The sequence below is a fragment of the Prionailurus viverrinus genome, chromosome A3 (assembly GCF_022837055.1).
Source record: "Prionailurus viverrinus isolate Anna chromosome A3, UM_Priviv_1.0, whole genome shotgun sequence".
NCBI classification, from domain to species: Eukaryota; Metazoa; Chordata; class Mammalia; order Carnivora; family Felidae; genus Prionailurus; species Prionailurus viverrinus.
In genome coordinates, this window is record NC_062563.1 from 36,241,580 (window position 1) to 36,264,747 (window position 23,168).

Here is a 23,168-nt window from a genome sequence, read left to right on the forward strand (position 1 = left end):
TTCCTGGGACTTTTATTTCTCTAGAAAACTTGTCTCCAAGTGAAATCCCCATGAAACCAACCTCATCACTAATGTGGGCTAATTTAACCTTTCACCTCCTTATCTCTTATTCCTTTTGTTGGCCTTTGCTGGGTTATGTGTTTGTTTCAATGCTGAAGACTCCGCTCTTGAGACAATCCCATGGGATCAATTTCAAACTAAACAGGGAAATCTTTGACCTTTGCCTGGCAGAGTAAAAGCAAAGTAAGTCCTCTCCCAGAGTGACTGCCGACTTTCTTAAAAGGTTCATGGAGGTACAAAGTAGCATTTGAGAAAACATTCCTCTTGCTAAAGTCTACACACCAATATCTGTTATGAATGACTAAAGCTGCACTATGGTAGCCACTAGCCACACGTGACTATTTAAACTTATTTAATGAATTTCCATATGTTCATCAATGCTAAGGAAAATGAAAATCATGTAGGCAGCATCTGGTAACTGAATATACTCAGGAAGGCTTGCACACTGGGTCAATAGCATTGACATCTTGCTATTCTTCTACTCTGTGTTTTTAAACCAGGTCGAGGCTTCTAAGGGCCTTATGTTGCCTTACTTAAATAAGATTAGTAGGAAAGGTCTCTAAACTTAGATCCCTGAGCATCCTGCCATTGGTGGATCTATCACAAGTAACCAGTCATCCAAACATGGCGAAAGAAAGTACTATCTCTTGCCCCAACATATAGCACCATCTACTGGAATACTTCTCCTAACCCAAAATGTTACTATCTTCCTAGTCTCCAGGAAGAGACAGAAAACAACCAAAAAGCAAGCTTAGGGAGGTAAGGAACAATCAACAATGGACAGTACATTGCATCAGTCAGTTGGATGCTACTGTCCACCCTGGAATGGAATGAGGATATTGATTACTTTCAAGGATTTGCTGAGAGATTCCTCACAGAAATCCATTGAAATTGTATGAAGTCCCAATATGCCAAACATCCACAAACATAACAGTACACTCTAAAAATGAAAAGTTAGAATACCTATGACAAAATGGTTCCACATGTTTTTAATTAAAGGTTTGACTCAATTCGGTAAAATGATCAATTCAACCAATATTGGTAGCTATAACATAGTTTTCTGAATCAACTTTTCCGTAAGAGTTTTGGCATCCCTCTCTTCGCTATGACCTTTGCCTAACAATCTGGCAACCCATGATAGAACCCAGCTTTTAGGAATACCGATTGGGACCAGCCTGTTTGTTTTTATATTTTATTTTGAATTCCTGGTTCAGAAATACAACACTTGTGGACCAATTCACATTTTTATTTTATTGCCTTTTATTTTTATTACTGCCTAATCCCTGGGGCTATGGTGGGTGGGGCTCCTGAAATGTTGTATTTTTAGCCAAAATATTAACTCAGGAGAAACTCCTTGGGAAGGACAAATGCCGGAATATGTATGTCCATGCCATAATCTGCGTGTATTTCAGCTGGTATTAGTGGAATGCAGCTTGCTTTCCCTCTGAGTCCAGATGTTTTTCAATCCCATCCTAACCCAGCACTCCAGAAAGCTATTATCAATTATTCCATTGGGATTTCTGTCTGTACTTAACATGGTTCTTCTTTTGACAATGTTGAGCTGTGCCTCTCCCTCTCAATCCCCTCATTCAGTAGTTATTATTTTTTTTTTAATCTGCAGACTAGTTTATTACATTCTTTAACGGGAACTAGAATAAAGTCTTTAGAAAGGTACAGAATCTTCTAGGATGTCAAGAGTTGTCATCAATTTTTTTTAAAGTCTTTTTAAAGATTTTCTTAAAGACATTACTATACCTATACATACTCAGCAAAAGTTCACCAGCACAACACTGTTATTTCTTCCAGCTATCCAACGCTGGAGAAACACCTAAATTTTGCCTTCATCCATCATTTGAGGTGCATAGCACAGGTAGCAGATTCCAAATAAGCTAGATTCTATCCTTTGTCCCACAAGAGAGAACACAATGGGCTCTTGATTTCCAAATGGACAGTTTCCCCAGTTTGGGTCACCAAGGAACTTAATCTTCATTTTTTGGAATGATAATCTTCACTCTACAATTTAATGTGAAATTGTTTTTAAATGATTATTTATTCCCTTAGACTGGAAATGTATTTATCAGTTTTATTCTAATCAAGCCTTTATTCCCAGAAGCATGTGTACATGGAAATGTAGATGAAAAGAGGGATGGAAGTGTAATTAGGTTTTGTAACTAGATAGGCATTGCATTGTTCCTTCCCTTTAACAGTCTTAAAAGCTGTTTTAAAAACCCCTTTACTGAACATGTAATTTACTCAATTTGGTGACAACTGTTGAAAAATTAATCAGATTAGTGAATGTAACCTTGGCAACCCAGAAGCACAAGCCAGTTTTATGGCTATTGATCTATGTCTCAGATACACTTGGGTCGGCTTTGCTGGGAGTGATGACTCTATGTTCCAGCCTGCCACCCCTCCTCCAGAGCCCCAAGCATTTGTTTTCCCTGCTGTCTGCCTGGGTTTGGGATCTAACATGCCCCCCATTGTAGAGACTGGGAAATCAAGTGAAATGCCTTCCAGAATTTGCATAGCAAGTAAGTCAGGATGAGAGAGGAATTTAAATGTTCTGGTACTTGGCATATTACTCTGTTGATGTTGACTTTTTTTTTTTAACAGTGTCTATGGATTAAGTATTCAAAACCCAAAACTGCCCATGGCCTACCTTTGGCTAGACAGCCAATACTAGGGGAAAAAAGATCCAATACCCATTGCTAATTATCGCTGTAATTATTTTCCCCAAAGAAGATTGATTCTGTTTTCTACCTGTACCTGATCGAGGATGCTTAAAGCCAAAAGATAGAGATAGTTAAAATTGAAGCAGATACCTTCTCTAGTGGCATGAAATCTGAATGCCTAAAACATAAGCTAACACCCTGTTTTTCTTTCTCTCGGGTTTCACTGGTGTCTGAGTAAGTGAATATGCTGTGCTGTTTTCCTGGACACTCAGAATCAAACAGGCCTACCTACCCCATCCCATCGTGTCTGAATTACAACTATTTTGAGCATCATTTCTGTTCGTTTCCTTCCACCTATGCCTGTGTAGGGCAGCAGCACCAGTCTACAGCAATGCATCCTCTTGGACCATGCATTGTAATATCTTTCTCTTTCAAATTCCGTTCCACATAGTCATTTCTCATGTTCTGTTGGAAACCCCCAAAAAATTCATTCCACACTGTCATCCCTTTGTCCTAACCAGAACAACTCGATCGTGTCGAAGAAGGCATGAACCATATCAACCAAGACATGAAGGAGGCCGAGAAAAATTTAAAAGATTTAGGGAAATGCTGTGGCCTTTTCATATGTCCTTGTAACAAGTAGGTACTGGGTACCAGCTCTAATCTGTGGCGTCCAGTTTTCTTTCTTTCTTTCTTTTTATTTTTTTCTTTTTTAATGTCAAAGTGAATGTCTGAAGTTTTGTCTTTTTTTTCTTTGTCCTTTTCCATCTGCTTCATTCTGTGGGGATAAAATACTTGTGTTTAATCAGAACAACTGGAACGCATTGAGGAAGGGATGGACCAAATCAATAAGGACATGAAAGAAGCAGAAAAGAATTTGACGGACCTAGGAAAATTCTGCGGGCTTTGTGTGTGTCCCTGTAACAAGTAGGTGCTGCCTGCCTGCCTGAAGCTTTGGTTTCCCAAGGCCCATCTCCAAGCCTTGACAAGCTCATTCCTGCCAAGCACAGAGGCAGGATGAGCATGTGGCATGCAGAACAGATCAATACCGTCTCCAATGTATTCATCTCATAGCATAGATGATATTAGTAGGAGTTACTGTTAATGCATTAAAAATCAGGCATACTACAGTGAAAGCTTCACTGTCAGCAACTTTTATTGACGAACGTTTCAACATTTTCCAGAAAGTGTACCTTGAGCCAGAGACCAGCCTCAAGAAAGAGGCGCCCAGGGAATTTTCTTTTCCCCCAACCCCAAAAGCCAAAATTGCAGAGTTAGAAAAGACTGGGGGGTGAGTTTGGAAGTCGAGAAACACATATGTCATGGTTTGATTTTTTGGAAGAAAAAGAGGCCAGTAATTTGGCCTAAGCAAGCATCCGTAAGATAGAGAGTATGAAAGAGATTCCCCTACCAGTTACCAAATCTGTCCAGCGATTAGACTATAGATGCCATAGCTGCACCCACTGCAGAGGCCATGAGCCCTTCAGCAAGAAGTGCTCAAGCTTTACTCAAATTGGACCCATCCCTCCGAAATTCTTCCTCTTGGAAGATCTACCTGTACACTGCCTAAAATGTTGAAATGTGTAGATTTTGCATGCACGACGTCACAAAACATTCAACTGTCCTCCAGGTTCTGCAACGCTTTTTTGGAATGTAGCAGAAATGTGACATGTGGTTATAAAGGTTTGCAACAGAAGGAACCTGAAAATGAGGGTTCTGGAAGATAGTCTCATTTGACTAGCGGTGAAAAAAAATGCATGAGTGGATTGTCCAACATGCATTTGGAAAATTAAACCCGTACCCAATCTCCCTCACTCCTCCCACCTCCCTTTGAACAGAAGCTTTTCCCCTAAAAGCTCTCCTGATCCTAGCTTTTAGAACAGCAATTGATGTTATTTCTAGCTGATTATATGACCATTCACATCCTTTAAACTTTGAGGCTGATTTTAAAATATCCCACTTCCTATTTAGGAGGGGGAGGGGCTCAATTTACAAATAAATTTAAAACTGTTTTAAAAGAATGATCTACGGTAAAGCCTGATTAACTGGAATCTAGCTAACTGGAACCTTCAAATGTATTGATACTTTTGCTTCCGTCCACTTTTAGTAAAAAGAGACAATTGAGCAAAGTGGGGGTGGAAATCACATCAGAGACTTAAAATGGTTTTCCTTGAAGGGCAACCTGGGAAGTTTGCATTCTGCCACTCAGTCTACATCCTATAACTTCCATACCTAAGGGAACCAAACAATAAGAGTTGATCTTCAGAAGAAAGGCCATCAGGCACATCAGGAGAAACTATAACCAAGGAAAAAGTCAGTCATGTTCACTACCCTAAAACTCTAAAGCAGGAAAGTGGCTTGAGAATCTAACAGATATTCAACAATCACCCCTGAAACAAAATTTTCCTCCATGGCCCACTGTTAATTAAGAAAGGCATTTAATTCACCAAGATGACTCATTGCTATGCATTCCAGTTAGTCAAGATTTACCTGTATATCCTTTTCAGTGGCCACTTGTCCCCCCAGGTGAGATTTCCACCTGTTTTGCGGTGAATTCCAACAGATACAATTTCCCCATTCTTCAACTGTGTGGAGAAAGTGTGGAGGCAGGCCCAACCCCTGTATGGATTCTAATGTTCAGATGAAACGAATTCCTATGAATTCCACATAGTAGTTGGCACTAATTCCTTATTGCACAAGAGACCCTAACTGAGCTTCAAAGCTTGACTGAAGTGTTCCCTATTGTGTGTAAATAATGCTTTAAAAACCATGTGTCACAATGCAGTAGCTGGTGGTGCCCTGGACTCTCTGAGGGCTTCGCCCTGTCTCAGCATGTTTCGAAGGACTATGGTAGATGTACGGCAGTTATGTGAGTCTATGTGCAGCATTGTGGGTGCAGTGATTCGCCTTCTTTCAGAAACGCAAACTTTCCCACCCCCTTGACTTGGCCAAAGATGGTATACCAGATATTTTACATAGCAGAAAACATCACAAGGTCCATATAACTTCTTTTAATGGGAGGAGGGAGGGGATGGGGAGTTGGAAAAAAACAAAGCCAGACTCTGAGCTCTATTAAATTAGTTTTTGGATGCTGTCCCACTGAGTGGGCCCATGGCTCTTTAGCACAGTAAATTCTGACAGCTCAGGGCTGTGGAGTTATACACTAGATTGTGGGAATTGCTGAAATTCCATTTGTACAATTTTCCAATTTATCTCCAGTGTTGCTTGGTTCTCAATCTGCAAATGTTAGTATTAGAGCCAGTTTTAATAGATGGCTGTGATTCTCTAGTGCATGAAAAAAAAGGGGGGGAGGGCTAAATTCTGTTGTCTTATAATGGAAAATGTGAACATGGGACCAAAGGAAGCTCTCTTGTTTTTTGGATGAAAAAGCATATGGTTTCTACTATGCAAAGAACCTAAAAACATCTTTGATTGCCTTAATCCAACACACCCACCAAAATATGCTGCACATGTTTCTATTGGGCACAACAGGTATGCCTGGATTTTAAGTTTATCTCCAAGGCAGCTCAGTGAAATATGGCCCATGGAGACCACACCAGTTCCAGACCACTCTCCCCTGTCACGCCCCAGGATAGCCTGAAGTAGGAGTTTGTAATCACTCCCACCCTGCCCACCCCCCAGCCTGACAAAGAAGCTACTGAACCTGCGTTTCAAATCCTCATGAAGGCTATTACTGTCCTGCTAGTGCCTTTTTCGAGAATGGTCAACTCCTGGAGTAGTTTGGCTTAAATGAGAATGCTTCACTTTCTACTCATGCCTGTAGCTGGTGCATGAAGAAGACATAGAGGGATTTCCTTTTCTGGTGCTAGATGGCTTGTTCTCTCTTCTATTTTCCTGCATTCATTTCACTATGCCTCTTTTACTTTTTGTCTCTGTGGACAAAGGTTTGTACATCAACTAGATGTATAGTGACTGTTTGGAAGTACCGATATATTATCTAATTCAAATCACACTAGAGGCAACTCAAAGACCACCACCCTTGGCCAACCACCAGTCCATTATGTCCTTCATGCAGAGTTGGAATAGCTAGTTCTGTACATGCATTGGGGGGGGAAATTAAAACAGGGAATCTGCATGATGGTGTGTAAAAACTCAGTTAAGTGTGTTTTTCTTGATGACAGTGTGTTGCTGTGGTGTGATGTACACACTCTACTTGGCAGTCTTGTTATGTGTCTGTCTGCCAGTATGTTTTTCTGTGTGTTTTGTGTCTCAAAATATAACCATGCCACTGAAATAGAACTGAATGTCCTCCAGCTACCTTAATCTTTGTCTTAAATCCAACGAAACTGCAAAAAGAAACCAAAACAAGAACAACCTTTGGGGCAAAGGTTACAGTCTAGACAATTGCAATTGGCTCAATTGGAAATGAAATGCTGAGTAGCTGAGGCATGGTGGTGGCCAACTGTTTCGGTCCAGATTATGATATATCGGTATTCTCTAATGCCTCAAATTAAAACCCATTTGCTTGGTTTGGTTCTTCGCTTGAAGAGGTAACCATTGTTGTGAGCTTGATGCTCCACCCCCTTGCCTTGTCACTCACCCTCTCTTTTGCATAGGCTTAAATCAAGTGATGCTTACAAAAAAGCCTGGGGTAATAATCAGGACGGAGTGGTGGCCAGCCAGCCTGCTCGTGTGGTGGATGAACGGGAGCAGATGGCCATCAGTGGTGGCTTCATTCGGAGGTGAGCTGTGTGCAGCCAGTCCTATAGCAGTTATCTATTATTGAGTAACAAATCACCCCAAGCTGAGTGGTTCTTAAAGCAACAACCATTTTACTGGTTACTTATAAATATGTATGTTGGCTGGACAGTTCTTCCAAGAGCCCCTCTTGGGATCCCTCATTACATGCAGACTGGCGCGGGATCACCCAAGATGGTCTCACTCAGTTGTCTGTTGGTTGGCTGGGCAGGGCACCTCATTCTCTTCCGTGTAGTCCCTCCAGCAGAAAAGCCCTGGTTTCTGACGTCGTGGTGGCAGCATTCCAAGCATTGTGCTCCAACACACAAGCACTTACCACAAACCTTGTCAGCTTTGCCAGTTTCATCAGACAAAGCAGGTCATGTGACCAGTATCAGTGCAGCAGAAAATGGGCATCTATCTCATTCCACAAACTTAATTGAACAGAACTTACTAAAGAGATTGTTTATAGAGGCATGGGCAGGGCTAATAACAAGCAATAGTAAATCACTTGTGGACTAGCAGCAGCAGGAAGAGTCCTAAAGGGACAGGAGCTATTGTTAGAACCTGACAATAGTTACCACTGTGGGTGAGAGACTGTAGAGAAATGCAGCTGTTGCAAAACCAGCAGGAAACGAGAAAGGGAAATAAGTGCCCTCACTCCTGTCTCCTCTTGCCCTCCAGTATCTCACTGGTCACCACCAAAGTCTAGCTGGAGGGTAAGAGAAGCTGGGTGATGTAGTTGTAGAGAGGCCAGCATCTCTGGGGAGAGAGCAAAACCAGTCAAACAATGGATCTGGGGGTACAAATAGAGAATAACAAGCATACCTGACTTCTTATTTCCTTTGAGACCTGGAAGCAAAAGCCAACTTAAATACCCATTTTTAAAATCTCAAATTACACAGATCTGCCTATCCAGAATTCAGCTCTCAGGAGCTAGGAAACAAAATAATAATGACAAATATTCCTGTTGTTAAAAAGAAAAGGGAAAAAAAACCCGATTCCTTTTTACAGGCTACTATGGAGCTCAGCAGTGACTAGGGTACCATTGACTAGAGTGGTGTACAGATAGTTACACATCTATCTGTTCCTGGACCATTGTAGCTGATATTACCAACCAATAATCCAGATTCAAGTGACAGCTTACTGTCACTTAGGTATAAGGTCTATAAAGCCTCATAGTTGACAATTCTATTCTTGCTTCTATTTGCTCCCAGGGAAACTAGACCAAGCATTCTCAATCCTGGGTGCACATTAGAGTACCTGAGGCTATTTTTTTTAAAACATTGGGACTTGAGCCTAACCTACACCAACTGAATCAGAATCTCTAGTAGTGAGACCCAGGCATCTGTGGTTTTTAAAGCTCAGGTGATTTGTTGAGAATCATAGAACTAGAAGTAGGCCTTAGCTGTTGATGATCATTAAAATAAACTTTTATGTTAAAAAGCTAGGAAGTTCTCCTTTAATTTCCCCTGGTCTCGTCTGCTTTAAAAACTTTAATGAAACAGTCAACTCTGGAGGTTACCATGGGGAATGGGTTTTTTACCCCTCTGGACATTTTTAGGCTATCACCATCTGCAGTGGTAAAATGTTAATTAGCCAGTACATTCTAGAATGAGTACTTACCACTTGCAATAAAGAGCTACTACCTTTGTAACTTTCAAGCTGAGCTATGAAAAAATGGCAAGATGGTAAGGCACTTTGAGAGCCAACTCCTTCCTCCCCAAAATGGGACAATAATCTTTTATCGCAATTTCTTCCCTTGAAATCACCCATTTGCAATGCCACCAAAACCCCCATTGCATTGAAATCGGAGCAAATAGAAATCATCTGGAACAAGTAGCTCCCTTTGGAGTTCTTGGGAGCAAGCTGGATTAAGGGGCAGACTGTAATTATCATTACCCTTCCCATGGATGTTTGTCCCAAATGGGGAAGAACATGAGCAGAGAAATTCTCTGACTTAACACAATAAGCCTTTTCTTTCATTCTAAATTTAACTCTTGGAGACGTTGGTTGACATCTCAGAAGGAAAATACAGTTTCTAACTAGTTCCATCTTCATTCTCCGACTTATAATGCTCCCAACTAAAATGACTTTATTCCTAAAAAATGAAACTTGAGATAAACATATGAAGAGAGGAAGTGATGAGCTGGTGGAAATGAGAGAAGTAGATAATCTATTTAATATGCCTTCTTTATAAACTCAAGCGTTCAAAAATGAAATTTAAAGATTAGTTTCTATCGTAGGGGCACCTGGCTGACTCAGTCAGTGGAACATGTGACTCTTGATCTTGGGGTTGTGGGTTCGAGCCCCACGTTGGGTGTAGAGATTACTTAAATATTTAAAAAAATTATTTTCGGGGCGCCTGGGTGGCTCAGTCGGTTAAGCGGCCTACTTCAGTTCAGGTCATGATCTCGCGATCCGTGGGTTCGAGCCCCGTGTCGGGCTCTGTGCTGACAGCTCAGAGCCTAGAGCCTGGAGCCTGTTTCGGATTCTGTGTCTCCCTCTCTCTGACCCTCCCCCGTTCATGCTCTCTCTCTGTCTCAAAAATAAATAAACGTTGAAAAAATTAAAAAAAAATTATTTTCTAATGTATAAAAGCTAAAATGTTCTCATATTGAACAGAGTGAAGGTAGATAGGATTGATACCTAGGCGTCTACAGATTTTCCCTAAGCTTTGAGTCCTTGGTATTTGAGATTTTTCTCACATTCTACCTTCTAAAAATTGCCATTTTGACTCTCAGGGTAACAAATGATGCCCGAGAAAATGAAATGGATGAAAATCTGGAGCAGGTGAGCGGTATCATTGGGAACCTCCGTCACATGGCCCTGGATATGGGCAATGAGATTGATACACAGAATCGCCAGATCGACAGGATCATGGAGAAGGTAAGCTTGTGGCAGTTAACAAGTTTCCACTGTTCATTACTTCTTCTGAAATAACCACTGAGGAAGGATGAAGGACATAATAAGACCCTCAAGCCGTGATACTGGGTTCAGGCACACCAATAGGTGGAAGTTTCCCCTTATTTTCCAAGACACAAATTCACCAACATATAAGTAAACAAGAGGGTAGAATCTAGCAGATATTCCTATTTCAAGCATTGTGCTAGGCACCAAAGGACATAAATATGAGGACATCATCCCCACTAGTAAGAAACTCACAGCCTATGGGAGGCAGTGAGCCTCCAGATGAATTTATATAATTTGCCAAGAGAGCCACACATAAAATTCAAAGTAGGGTTAGATGAGGGAAGATTTCAAGAGTTAAGTTATAGGACAGTCTCCCAAATAAAAGTCAAATTGAGCCTTGAAGGTTGGTTAGGAGCTTGTCAAGAGATGATGTAGGAATATAATCAGGAAATATGGGAAAGAGTACTTACTTTAGTTTAACCAGAAAATGAATATGAGCTTTGATTTTATAAATGCCAAAGCTTTCATGATAGTTCAAAAAGGCCCACATTCCTTTTCTAGTTCAGCAGTTCACATGTCCAGATCTCAAAATAGAGAGCATAATCTCGTGAAGTTGAATTCACACAAGGACACCAGATGTGGCTCTAAGACTGAACCCCCTGGTGTCAAGAGGCATAAGGAAAAGTGGAGAGAATAGAATGGGAAGGAATGGGTTTGGGGGCTTGAGATTGGAAAAGAACAGAAAGAAACACTGGGTAGCTTTTATAAAAAGATTTGGGGCACCAAAACCTGATATCCCACACTATACAAATCTGACATACTTTCTATGATCTTGTATTCTGTCCCCTCCCCAATCAATAGAGTCCTGAATATTGCTTATAATCTCCTAAAATGTCAAAATGACAACAGGAAGAAAGAGATGCATTATAAGTTTAGTGGCCATCATGCATCTATAATCAATTCTAGTTGGCTAATCTTATATTGTATGACTTTATTCCCTGGAGGATGTTGAAGTTCTGAGCCTGAAGCCCTGAGTTTCTTCTAAATAATTCATTCCACTTTGGTGAGCAGAGAAGCATGCTTTGAATCAGAAGGCTAAATACTGAGTTTCTTGGAACCCAAGACTTGAAAAAGGAAGTAGACATAAAGGGAATACTTTGCCTTATTGTGCTCTATGTGCCCCATATTAAAAATATCTGATTGCATAATATTTTGCCCGATCAATATTGAGCTATGTAAATGTCAGTGCTGGTTAGCAAAAAGCTTGTGCTTTGCTGACTTTTGCAAGTCATGACATACTTATCCTTGCTAAGAGCCTTTGATATGCTAAAGCTTTTAAAGCTGTACAAATCAATAGATTTTACAACAATATTGAGAGTTTCAAAAAGCACTGGAGCCAACACAGACTGACCTGCCCATGATGGCCCAGAAAAATGAACTAAGAAATAATTGCTGAACCACCTTCCATCAGGAAATGATTTGAAAAAACAAGAAGTACTCATTTTCTGTCAATGGACCCAATTTACTCACGGATGTAGAGAGATAATGTACCTCTATCTCAGAGTTCCAGAAGGAGAACTTTTACTAAGAGAGAGGGGTCAAACCTTTATTGATGGAGTTGGACTTTAAGCACAAAAAGTGTTCCTGGAAAGGCAAGTGGCATCTTAATTTTGCCACTTTGCATTTCTAGTTCTCTTCTCTAGGGAAAACCTTTCATTTGGGGCCCAATTTACTACAAGGGCAAAGACATATGCAGCCATGAGGTATAATTGGAAGGCAGGCAAGTGGATGGGAAATAGCCGTTATGGTTTGTATCATCCTTTTAGGTGTGGAATTGCTTAAGAAGTGAGAGAGGGGTCTAGTTGCCTTCGAATAACCAGCCTGGGTCTTACTCCCCAAATCATAATCTAAACATGATTAGATAGAGTCCATTTCAACCCAGCGTTGCCCCAAATGATACATGTTATATGAGCTGCACAATTATTAATAGACTTCTACCTTCTCATGTAAATTCTCACTTCTGATAACAGGTAACAGTTTAGAAGGTCTCCTGCATATTTAAGAGTAAATTAAAATCACACTGTAAGAGTAAAGAGAATCCTCTGATGTTTCTCCCATATTCTCTCATGACTCCAACAACAACCTTCACCCTACCTCATCAATCATCATCCTTTCTCATCACTTGGATTGATAGTGAAGTTTGGGAAGTCCAAAACAATGTAATTTTTTTTATGTTTATTTATTTTTGAGGGAGAGCAAGCGAGCATGAGTGGGGGAGGGGCAGAGAGAGAAGGAGTCAGATGAGGCAAAGTGGGCTCTGTACTAACAGCAGAGAACCCAATGTGGGGCTCAAACTCACAAACTGTGAGATCATGACCTGAGCTGAAGTGGAACACTTAACCACCCAGGTGCACCCAAAGCAATGTAATTTTAATACGTCCCCATGGACTGTCAAGAAATTACTTTGTCTATTTAAAAACCTTGCTTTCTGCTTTGAGTTATTTATATATATACAATCTTCTAAGGTTAAAGTAGTACAGTTCTTTCAGAAAACTACTAAAATGGGGCAAATTTATATTAGTTGTTTTATGTTGCTCAAGAAATAGTGGTATTCAAACTTTGAATTTTTTTTAATGTTATTTATTTTTGAGAGAGAGAGAGAGATAGAGAGAGAAAGCATGAGTGAGGGAGGGACAGAGAGAGAGGCAGAGAAGCAGGCTCCAGGTTCTGAGTTGTCACCAAAGAACCTGACGCGGGGCTTAAACCCACAAACTGTGAGATCATGACCTGAACCGAAGTCGGACACTTAACCAACTGAGCCACCCAGGTGCCCCGGTATTCAAACTTTGATTTAAAGTTGTCAGTGTTGGTGGTAGGGGCAACTGGGTGGCTGGGTTGGTTGAGTGACTCTTGATTTCAGCTCAGGTCATGATCCCAGGGTCATGGGATCAGGCCCCACATGGGGCTCTGTGCTGAGTGTGGAGCCTGCTTGGGATTTTCTCTCTGTCTCTGTCTCCCTCTGCCACTCTTTTCTGCTTGTGCATTCTCTCTCTTTCTCGCTAAAAAAAAAAAAAAAAAAAAATTAAAAAAAAACCAACAAGAAAGAAAAAAAGGAAGAAAGTATCTCAAGTTGTCAGCAGTAGATGCCACACACACAGTGAAATACAGTGAAGCTGAAGCTTTTAGCATTCCTTGAATTCTCCTATCAATGAGGAAACACAGCATTTGAAAACTAAGACCTCAGGTTCCAACAGCACTCACCAGCTTTGTGACCTGATTTTTTCATCTGGAAGATAATAAAGAACCAGTTCAAACCTCAGATGAGAATGGGCTGCCGTGTAGGGTAATAAACATCTACTTCTGGCATTCTGAGCAGGGGTCTAAAAGCTACCTGCCATGGTCTGAAGCTGATATTTCTAGAGTGTTCAGAAGGGTGGTGGGCTAATGAGCTCCTTCTAACTCTTACTGGCTCAGTGGGGGGCGGGGGGGGGGGTCATGCTTGCTTTCTCACAGGGCAAATCATGTAGCATATTGGGTAGGCCAGCAAGCTTAAGATTCTCTAAATAGAAATGTGAAAACTGGGGTGGGCTATATTCCATAAATACAGTCCTAAAGCATATAAACAGAATGAACACAGGCATTCTCCAAATACCAGGAAGACATCTAAAAGGAGATTACCTCAGGATTTTTTTCCTAAAAGATCCTATTTCTGTTATACAATAAAGAGGTAGAACCTTTTGCATCAGATATATGGGCTTGAATTTTGATTGCTTCAGAGAAAATTTAGGTGGAAATCACAGATGTTTATTGAACATAGGTCTGTTCCAGAACCTTTGATGATATCCAAAGAATAACCTCATGTTATACTTCAAAATATCCCTTTTCACCACCAGGTGAAGGCTCACCAGTGCATTCTTAATGCAAGAGTTTCTACAATGTTTACCTCCAGAAATGCCACCCATTTTCAAATGAATGATTTTCTTCATTTGAGCTTTCCTCAGTGTATAGTCTGGAAAAAATAGCATAATTCAATCTGCAGGAACATTTCACACTGGTCTGAGCCTTTAATTTTCCTTTGCACCAAAGGGTCATTATTTCTGATAGAATTTATAGCTAAAGAGGGAAGATTTAAGAGCCAAGTAAAATTGGAAAGAATACCTATTTTCCAAATCAGTAAACTAAGGTCCAGAATATGAGTCTATAGATCAAAACAATCAAGGCAAATTAATGTTCTTACCTGTTTTGAAATTCAACTTTTGGTTATCCAAACAGATGGTAGGAAGCTATTGCCAGATAATTCAGAATTACAGTAATCTAGCAATATTTCTATTTTAACTTGGCAAATTTCTAGTTGAATGTTGGTAACTCTAATTGTGCTGGGAATTCACAATTAAACTGAATAAAGAATATCCAATTTGGTGGAGGCAGGAAAGTACCAAGTACCATAGTAGATGCAAAATCAGTAATCATTGAATAAATACTGGTTGATAGAAAAACAGTTGTTTCCCACACTGCCTCTTGGCTTCCTGCTTCTCTTCTGAGGCTGGGGAGGGGCAGACACCATTACCAATCATGCTGGGACAAAACAACAGCCTAAACAGAATCTTCATATTTGCCTCTGCTTGCTGACTCATACCTTTCTCAGTGGTGTTGGGAATACTTCATTTTCTGGGGTTTAAAAGTTTATTATGGTAGCAACTCTGGGTTTCATGCTATATATACAGCAAAAGGTAACCCAGGCAGTGAGATCAGTCAAGGCACAAAATTATGATAAAAGTCCCCTTGTTAAAACAAGTCAATGAATTATAAGGGGCATCTGCCTGGTTCAGCCAGTAGAGCATGTAACTCTTGGTCTTGGGGTCATGAGTTCAAGCCCCATGGGGAGTGGAGCCTACTTTAATAAAAAAAAAAAAGGCAATTAGGCTTACAGGAGTGAGTCTTCAGAAATGAGGCCTAAAATAATTTTTTTGTATTTATTTTTGAGACAAAGAAAGACAGAGGTGAATGGGAGAGGGGCAGAGAGGGAGACACAGAATCCAAAGCAGGCTCCAGGCTCTAAGCTGTCAGCACAGAGCCCAACGCATGGCTCAAACTCACAAACCATGACATCATGACCTGAGCTGGAGTTGGACACTTAGCTGACTGAGCCACCCAGGTGCCCTGAGGCCCAAAATTATTAAACATCCCTAAAACAAGTCAAGTTTTCATCCAATAACTATAATTGCAAGATAAGATATATTGAGTACTTAATCTTTGTAAAAAATTATTCTAACATATTATATATATAAACTCATTTCATTTTCACAGCAGACCTAGGTACTATAATGATTAACATAATGATTACCAGTGTGGACTCTGACTCCAGGCTGCCTGGTTTCCTCATTGGGAAAAATGAATTAATAATAATATAAAATAATTAATAATAATATACATCTCATAGTTGATATTAATCTTGATGTTGTCAAAGTTGAATGAATGGGATATAATAGACACTCATGGTTGTTAGCAATATTCTTTTTTATTCCCAGCTTATGGACAAGAAAGCTGAGGCCCCAAGATGTTATGTAATTGGCCCAAAATGATACTGCTAATAAGGTAGCCATGATTTGAATCCAACTGTATAAGTGGTGGTAATTCAACTCAATCCAACAGATGTGAATACCTAACATAGAAGTCATTGGGTGTCATTCCAGGATAGAAAGATAAACGATGTAACACTGTCCTTAAAAGGATAACCTCTGGTAGGTTTAAACAGTCATGAGAGCTAAGATCAAGCTTCTTTGATCATGTCTAAGTAGAGCCACAGGAAATGGTTCAGGAATCACAAGAGAAGAGAGGGTTAATTCTGACTGGAGGAGTTTCAAGATGCCTTCATTCAAGAAGGGGGCACTTCAATAGACCAAGAAGGAAGAATGGAATGTCAAAAGGTAACCTGAATTCTGTTTTCTTTTCCCTTTTTCTAGGCTGATTCCAACAAAACCAGAATTGATGAGGCCAACCAACGTGCAACAAAGATGCTGGGGAGTGGTTAAATGTGCCCACCTGTGTTCTCTTCCAAATGCTGTTGGGCAAAATAGCACCTTCATGCTTTTCTCATCGTATTACCTAGTAGGTCTGCACACATACACACATCAGTCCACTCCCATTGTGAATGTTGTCTTGTGTCATTCATCACCTTCCAAACAATATTATGTGTTTTGTTCTTTCTGGGTCTCTTTCTTTCCAAAGGTTGTATATAGTAGTCATTTGGTGGCTCTAACTCCCTACATAAGATGTCTTGGGTTTCATTTTTCCTTTTCTCTCCTCAGTGGTGTTTGCTGAATGACAACAATTTAGGAATGCTCAATGTGCTGTTGATTCTTTCAATACACAGTATTGTTCTTGTAAAACTGTGACATTCCACAGAGCTACTGCCACTGTCCTTTCCTTGGGTGTCAGGCTCTGAAACTCTCAAAATTTGCTGTCCTTGGTTCCTCATGGCTGTCATCTGTCTTTATGATTTCATGATTAGACAATGTGGAATTACATAACAGGCATTGCACTAAAAGTGATGTGATTTATGCATTTATGCATGAGAACTAAATAGATTTTTAGATTCCTACTTAAACAAAATCTTTCCATGACAGTAGCATACTGATGAGAAAACACACACACACACACACACACCAACAGAAACAACAATACAACAAAGCATGCTCAGTATTGAGACACTGTCAAGATTAAGTTATACCAGCAAAACTGAAGTAGTGTCACTTTCTTTCTGTCAATATATAGACTTATTAATCATAATCATCCTTTTTTTAAAAAAAGAATTAAAAAAAAAAGATGGATTTGACACACTCACCACTTAATCATTTCCAGCAAAATATACGTTTGGATGAACTATGTCAAATGAATGTAATATAGGATTTGTTTGCTGCTTTTGAAGGCTATGTTTTGGAGAAAGCAATCTTGCTGTGAAACAGTGTGGAGATGTAAATTTTATAAGGCTGACTCTTTTTAATCACCATTTCCCCCTGTGGTTTGTTATCAGTACAATTCTCTGTTGCTTAATCTAGAGCTATGCACACCAAATTGCTGAGATACTTAGTAGCTGATAAAGAAATCTTAAAAAAAAATAATATAAATGAATGAAATATAGATAAACTGTGAGATAAATATCATTACAGCATGTAATATTAAATTCCTCCTGTCTCCTCTGTCAGTTTGTGAAGTGATTGACATTTTGTAGCTAGTTTAACATTATTAAAAATTATAGACCTCAGATGTCTGCTTTAATTTCTTCATGGACTCCGTCTGATTTTGCAATCACATGAGAAGGGGAAGCCTGGCTCCTCCATCCCATTGCTCCAAAAAAGCAGTTCTGCATGCTGAGAACACTGTATGGGGGAAAAAAAAACACTCTATGAAAAAAAAAAATGTTCCTTTTAGACACGATTCCAATGGCGGGTGACACTTGGCTTGATTTTTATAATCTGTTTCAGAAATACTTGTGTGTCGATTCAGTGTCAGCTATGTGTGAAAATGTAGTTTTCCAGAAGATAGAAAAAATGTCTATGGAAAAAATCTGTGGTACTCAGACTTGACCCAACATAGATTTAGGTATATCGGGTATCAATCAACTCTTCCTTCCTCTCCCACACACCAAAAGTGAACCCTCCACAACCACATTGCTGATACCCCCACTTTTTTTTAACAGCTTTATTGATGTATTATACAATTCACCCATTTGAAGTATATAATTCAATGGTTTTTAGTATATTCACAGAGTTGCACAATCTAGTATTAGAATATTTTTATCACCCCAAAAAGAAACCCCATACCTATTAGCAGTCACTCCCATACCACTCCCACCAGCCATAGGCAACCTCTAGTTTATGTTCTGTCTCTATAGATTTGCCTGTTTGAACATTTCATATAAATGGAATTATACAGTATGTGGTGGCTTTGTGTCCAGCTTCTTTTACTTATCATAATGTTTTCAAAGTTCATCCATGTTGTAGCATGTAACAGAACCCCATTCCTTTTAAGACCAAATAATATCCATTGTGTGTGGCTACCACATTTTGTTTGCCCATTCATCCATTGACGGACATTCAAGTCGTTCCCACTTTTTGGCTATTATGAGTTAGGCTGCTATGGACGTTCATGTGCAAGTCTTTGTGCAGACATGTTTCCAGTTCTTTTTACATCATCATTGTTACCACCATCATTGCTTCTGTCACCATTGAAGCCAACACTTCCACCACCATCATCTCCACCAGCATCTGTACCACCCCTCTCCCCACCATTGCCACTACTTGCCACCTTCCCCTTTCTGCCTCCTCTGCAACTTCATCATCTTCCATAATACCTTCAGCATCTCCACCGTTATCACTGCTATCATCCCAGTCACTACAATCACATCCACCACCTGCCACCACTGTCATCGCCCTCACCTCCACCTTCGGCATCACCTTCGCCATCACCACCATTACCTCCCTCACTTCCACTACCTCCTCTGCCTCTCTCTCCTGCCCCGTAATATCAATAGAGATGAATTCATCCTGGTTGCCTTGACTGGCCACCAGATAATTTCATCCCTGAAAGCAGTTCTGGATGTTTGCTAAGAGAAGTTGAACGAAAACAGTGATGACAAACTCATTCTCAACAAATCTTTGCAGTTCTTCACCCTCTTGCCAAGCCTCAGAACAAGTTCTAGACATACCCAGATACTCAGGGAAGTTATTCTGAGAAATAACTATAACAACATATTTCTTCTTTAAAGTTAAAGTAGTAGAAAGGATGCTAGAATATGGAGAAAGTGAATAAATATTCCGCATATATGAAAGCTGCTAAGGGGTCAACATATGGGTCATATTAGAAAGTTCTGTCCCTGGGGCGCCTGGGTGGCTCATTTGGTTAAGTATCCAACTCTTGGTTTCGGCTCAGGTCATGATCTTGCGGTTCGTGAGTTCAAGCCCCACATCAGTGTCTGCACTGGCAGCAGAACCTGGTTGGGATTCTCTCTCTCTCTCTCTCTCTCTCTCTCTCAGAATCAATAAATAAAAGAAAAGAAAATTCTGTCCCAAATTCCATATCCTCTCAATCATCTCCACTCACTCAGGTGAGTGAATGTTTGTGTTATTAAAACCCCATACTGGATACATGAAAAGTGAGATACAAGCATTTTGCTTTAAGCCTATGACATAATTCATTCTGAAACACATTTTCTTGGATAACTGAGTTTGTCCAGCCTCAACTCGTATGCAGTTTCTTTTGGCTAAAGGAGTACATGTTCCTTGGGGATGAATCAGCTCTGGGTAGGAACCAAGTCAGGAAGTACATTAGAAACATAATTACTGGGGCAAGGCTGAATCTTCTGTCTCCCTCATCCATGCCCCTTCTACAAACAACCAGAAAGTGAAAGGTGGTCTCAGGTCCTAGGAGCAGTGTCCTTTCCTCTGGCCTATCTCTTCATTTGTAGTTTCAGTTTCCCTTTTTTCACATTCTCCCCCAGCACCCCCTTTGACCAATGTTCCTGATCTTTGTGTCACTGATTTGTCAGCAAACTGATAACTGCACCCGAAATTAAGAGAAAAGGGATGGCACCAAAACAGACACATAGACCAATGGAATAGAATAGAAACCCCAGAACTAGACCCACAAACGTATGGCCAACTCATCTTTGACAAAGCAGGAAAGAACATCCAATGGAAAAAAGACAGCCTCTTTAACAAATGGTGCTGGGAGAACTGGACAGCAACATGCAGAAGGTTGAAACTAGACCACTTTCTCACACCATTCACAAAAATAAACTCAAAATGGATAAAGGACCTAAATGTGAGACAGGAAACCATCAAAACCTTAGAGGAGAAAGCAGGAAAAGACCTCTCTGACCTCAGCCGTAGCAATCTCTTACTCGACACATCCCCAAAGGCAAGGGAATTAAAAGCAAAAGTGAATTACTGGGACCTTATGAAGATAAAAAGCTTCTGCACAGCAAAGGAAACAACCAACAAAACTAAAAGGCAACCAACGGAATGGGAAAAGATATTCGCAAATGACATATCGGACAAAGGGCTAGTATCCAAAATCTATAAAGAACTCACCAAACTCCACACCCGAAAAACAAATAACCCAGTGAAGAAATGGGCAGAAAACATGAATAGACACTTCTCTAAAGAAGACATCCGGATGGCCAACAGGCACATGAAAAGATGTTCAGCGTCGCTCCTTATCAGGGAAATACAAATCAAAACCACACTCAGGTATCACCTCACGCCAGTCAGAGTGGCCAAAATGAACAAATCAGGAGACTATAGATGCTGGAGAGGATGTGGAGAAACGGGAACCCTCTTGCACTGTTGGTGGGAATGCAAACTGGTGCAGCCGCTCTGGAAAGCAGTGTGGAGGTTCCTCAAAAAATTAAAAATAGACCTACCCTATGACCCAGCAATAGCACTGCTAGGAATTTATCCAAGGGATACAGGAGCACTGATGCATAGGGCCACTTGTACCCCAATGTTCATAGCAGCACTCTCAACAATAGCCAAATTATGGAAAGAGCCTAAATGTCCATCAACTGATGAATGGATAAAGAAGTTGTGGTTTATATACACAATGGAATATTACGTGGCAATGAGAAAAAATGAAATATGGCCTTTTGTAGCAACGTGGATGGAACTGGAGAGTGTGATGCTAAGTGAAATAAGCCATACAGAGAAAGACAGATACCATATGGTTTCACTCTTATGTGGATCCTGAGAAACTGAACAGGAACCCATGGGGGAGGGGAAGGAAAAAAAAAAAAAGAGGTTAGAATGGGAGAGAGCCAAAGCATAAGAGACTGTTAAAAACTGAGAACAAACTGAGGGTTGATGGGGGGTGGGAGGGAGGAGAGGGTGGGTGATGGGTATTGAGGAGGGCACCTTTTGGGATGAGCACTGGGTGTTGTATGGAAACCAATTTGTCAATAAATTTCATAAAAAAAAAAAAGAGAAAAGGGAGAAGATTCATACTTTGTGATCATCTACTACATGCCAGGTGCTATGTTAAGTGCCTCATTTATGTTGACTCATTAAACCCTCTTGAAAATGCTACAAAATGGGGGTCATTAGCCCATTTTGCGGAAGAAATTAATAGTTTATTTTAACAAGACTTCTCAGCTAATGATGATGTAGGCATGATTCAAACCAGATGTGTATGATTCCAAAGCTATAGGGAGGCCTGGAAGATGAATCCAGGATTGTGCCTCTCTCAATTCAACCAGCCAGGAAATTCCAGGAGACATTTGGCTTCACAAAGAGCAGCAAAGACAAATTTACTGGACTTCTTAGCCAAAAGTCTTGGTGAACACCTTTGATTCATTTGTTCATTCATTCATGAAATATTTATTGAACTTCTAGGACAGGCCTTGTTTTGAGTATTGGGAGTACACAGGGCAGGGGAAGGGGAGAAGGCAGCAGGGGGAACAGGGAAAATTCTCAGCATTCATTGAATTTATATTCAATCTGGGGGAGATAGATAAACCAACAAGTCAAATATGAAGTGTATCAGGAGATATGTGTCTCACAGAAATGTAAGCAGTGAAGGGGGAAAAGAGTGCAGACAGTGGAGAAGGTATTATTTTAAGAGAGAATGATTGGGGAAGACCTCACAGATAAGTTTAAGTAAAGAGTTCCTCAAGGTTTGGAGTAACCAAAATGATATGTCCAGGGTGAACCCATTTGAGAAGCAGATTTGGGGAATGATGAAACAAATGTACAAATTATATGTTTTCATTTAGTAATACTAGAACTCCTCCTCTGCAACTCAATCAGTCCTGGTTTTAACTATTTCCCACATTGTCTGGAAGAAACTTGCAAATATCTTTGGCTCAGAGAGGAAGGAGGCAAGCCCAGAGGATGAAACAGTGTGCAAGGAATGAACATCAAGTCAAACTGTCTCAGGAGAGTAGAAAATGTTGACTTCAAGGTCCAAGTGGTCTTCATACAATCATTGACATACTAGTTTATCTTCAAGCAAGTTAGTCACAAATCTCAAATTCTCTACCTAGGATTTGGTAGCCCAAATCCATCTCCTAGAATGTAGGACACTTTGGGAAACAAGGAAACCAAAGAAAAGTAAACCATTAACAAGTCATTTAACCTCAGTACCTACAGCTAATTCCAGGATGAGTTGCCAGAGTATCCAGACATTTAACTATTCCAGTGTTCCAATCCTAAATAGGGTGCCACCATTTTACCATTCTTAGCTCCTCCAGCCTCTTGCCATAACACAGCTTCAAGACCATTCTGTTCAGGGGGCTTACTAAGTTCATGATCCTCTTTCTATAAGAAACTCAGAAAAAAAATGGCCCATAATCCTTCTACTAGACAATGCTAGTGCCCTGCCCATATCCTCTGAGCTCTTACCTCTACTCACAAAACACTGTTTGCAGTGAAGAACACTGCAAATCTCTGCCTTGAGATACAGAACACCAGAACTGCTGTTAATGTTCTGGGAAGCAGTCCTTAACCAAGGATGGATGGGGATTGGTGAGTAGATGCCCAGTTTCTTTGGCCCTAGTCTGGGATAACTCTGAGCTGTGTGCTCTACACTGTTTCCCAGAGTTCCTGCAGCAGAGTCAATCACCAATCCCTCACAAGATACCTTGCCTGGTAATTATCACTATCTTTATTGGCTGTCTTTTCTGCTCTTTCCCACCTCGCTATTTGTTTCCTGGAATATCTTCTCAAATAAACTACTTCCCCTGAAATCCTTGTCTCAGGTTCGCTTCTGGGGAAACCCTACTTCAGACAATACATTCTCATGAGATACATGCCAGTGTCTGAACATCTCCTC

The 23,168-nt window shown here is 40.4% G+C and overlaps 1 protein-coding gene across 2 annotated transcripts in view; it reads left to right on the forward strand.

The window, feature by feature from the left end:
• SNAP25 (synaptosome associated protein 25) overlaps positions 1 to 17,506 on the forward strand; it is a 30,074-nt gene extending 12,568 nt beyond the window's left edge. Inside the window, exons 4-7 of one of the 2 annotated variants that reach the window (XM_047851163.1) lie at positions 3,254 to 3,371; positions 7,310 to 7,435; positions 10,175 to 10,319; positions 16,307 to 17,506. In XM_047851163.1, coding sequence (XP_047707119.1) covers positions 3,254 to 3,371; positions 7,310 to 7,435; positions 10,175 to 10,319; positions 16,307 to 16,375 — 458 coding nt within the window. In that variant the 3' untranslated portion in view covers positions 16,376 to 17,506. Of the gene's footprint in view, positions 1 to 3,253; positions 3,372 to 3,541; positions 3,660 to 7,309; positions 7,436 to 10,174; positions 10,320 to 16,306 lie in introns of both variants that reach the window. The other variant, XM_047851162.1, reaches the window with a different exon arrangement.
• Positions 17,507 to 23,168: the final 5,662 nt, after the last annotated feature.